The sequence below is a fragment of the Pterocles gutturalis genome, unplaced genomic scaffold, assembly GCF_000699245.1.
Source record: "Pterocles gutturalis isolate BGI_N339 unplaced genomic scaffold, ASM69924v1 scaffold29609, whole genome shotgun sequence".
NCBI lineage: Eukaryota > Metazoa > Chordata > Aves > Pterocliformes > Pteroclidae > Pterocles > Pterocles gutturalis.
The window spans coordinates 1-1634 of NW_010134119.1; the positions used below are offsets into that span (position 1 = coordinate 1).

Here is a 1634-nt window from a genome sequence, read left to right on the forward strand (position 1 = left end):
TCCGCCGCATTGTCAACACCATCCCCATCACCCTGCGCCTCCTCCTGCACCGCACCGGCGCATCCGGCATCCCCGCGCCCCGCGCCGCCGCCGCCTGGGTGGTGTTGGCCGACCAGTGGCCGTGCCGCTTGAGTTGGGTTCTCCAATGCTTGGAAGACTCTTGGCAAAGCCAACCGGCGGCAGATTTGGGGACGAGAACCTTGTGGAGCATCTTCCAGGAGAACGTGGGGGAGCTGAGCGCCCTGCGGAAGCCGCTGCACAACGTCCTCAGCCTGGACGAGGACCCCGAGCTCTTCCAGACCTTCCTCGCTGCCCACTTCCCCTTCACCGCGCATGACGCCCGCGCCTTCCTCGGTGTCACCGTCAACCTCGACCACTCCATCCGGCACAAGATGGGGCTCCTGCGCGGCCTCGACCGCCTCCAGAAAGCTGCCGTCGTCCCCGTGTCCCGCAGTGTCCAGTGTCCCCACCCCGAGTGACGGTGATGCCAATGTTGGGGTGACACCATTGGATGTTGGGGTGACACCTTTGGATGTTGGGGTGACACCGTTGGGTGTTGGGGGGATACCGCTGGACATGGGGGTGACGCTGCTGGACATTGGGGTGACGCTGCTGGGTGTTGGGGTGACACCGTTGGACGTCGAGGTGACGCTGCTGGCTGTTGAGGTGACACCACTGGATGTTGGGGTGACACCACTGGATGTCGGGGTGACGCTGCTGGATGTGGGAGTGACACTGTTGGACGTCGAGGTGACGCTGCTGGACGTCAATGTGACGCTGCTGGATGTTGGGGTGACAACGTTGGATGTTGGGGTGACGCTGCTGGACATTGGGGTGACACTGTTGGACATGGGGGTGACGCTGCTGGATGTTGGGGTGACGCTGCTGGACATTGGGGTGACACTGTTGGACATGGGGGTGACGCTGCTGGATGTTGGGGTGACACCGTTGGGTGTTGGGGTGACGCTGATGGACATTGGGGTGATGCTGCTGGATGTTGAGGTGACACCACTGGATGTTGGGGTAACACCGTTGGATGTTGGGGTGACACTGTTGGACATGGGGGTGACGCTGCTGGATGTTGGGGTGACGCTGCTGGACATTGGGGTGATGCTGCTGGATGTTGGGGTGACGCTGCTGGATGTTGGGGTGACACTATTGGACATCGAGGTGATGCTGCTGGATGTTGAGGTGACACCACTGGATGTCGGGGTGACGCTGCTGGACATGGGGGTGATGCTGCTGGATGTTGGGGTGATGCTGTTGGACATTGGGGTGACGCTGCTGGACATTGGGGTGACGCTGCTGGGTGTTGGGGTGACACCGTTGGAACCGTTGGACACGGGGGTGACGCCCCTGGATGTTGGGGATCCCCCAAAAATAGACTCGGACGTTGGGGACCCCGCGGTCACCCCGTGGGTGGTGGCCAGAGGATGCCCACGACTCATTTATCCCCCCCCGGCGTATTTGGGGACAATCTTGGCGCCAGGGATGGGGACAATTTCTGTCCCCAAGAGACACTGCAGGGGATTGGGATGACTGGGACGGACTGGGAGAGACTGGAGGGGACAAGGGAAGACCTGAAACGATCCAGGGGGGCTCCAAGCGGGGGTCGCTGCCACCCCAGGGACCCA

At 62.2% G+C, this 1634-nt stretch overlaps 1 protein-coding gene across 1 annotated transcript; it reads right to left on the reverse strand.

The window, feature by feature from the left end:
- Window positions 1–31: 31 nt before the first annotated feature.
- Window positions 32–1229, reverse strand: LOC104467642 (uncharacterized protein PB18E9.04c-like; the record flags this gene model as incomplete). Its single annotated transcript, XM_010081490.1, has 1 exon — window positions 32–1229. A coding segment is annotated over exon 1 (1198 nt), but the record flags the coding sequence as incomplete, so codon positions are not given.
- Between the last annotated feature and the right edge of the window lie 405 nt (window positions 1230–1634).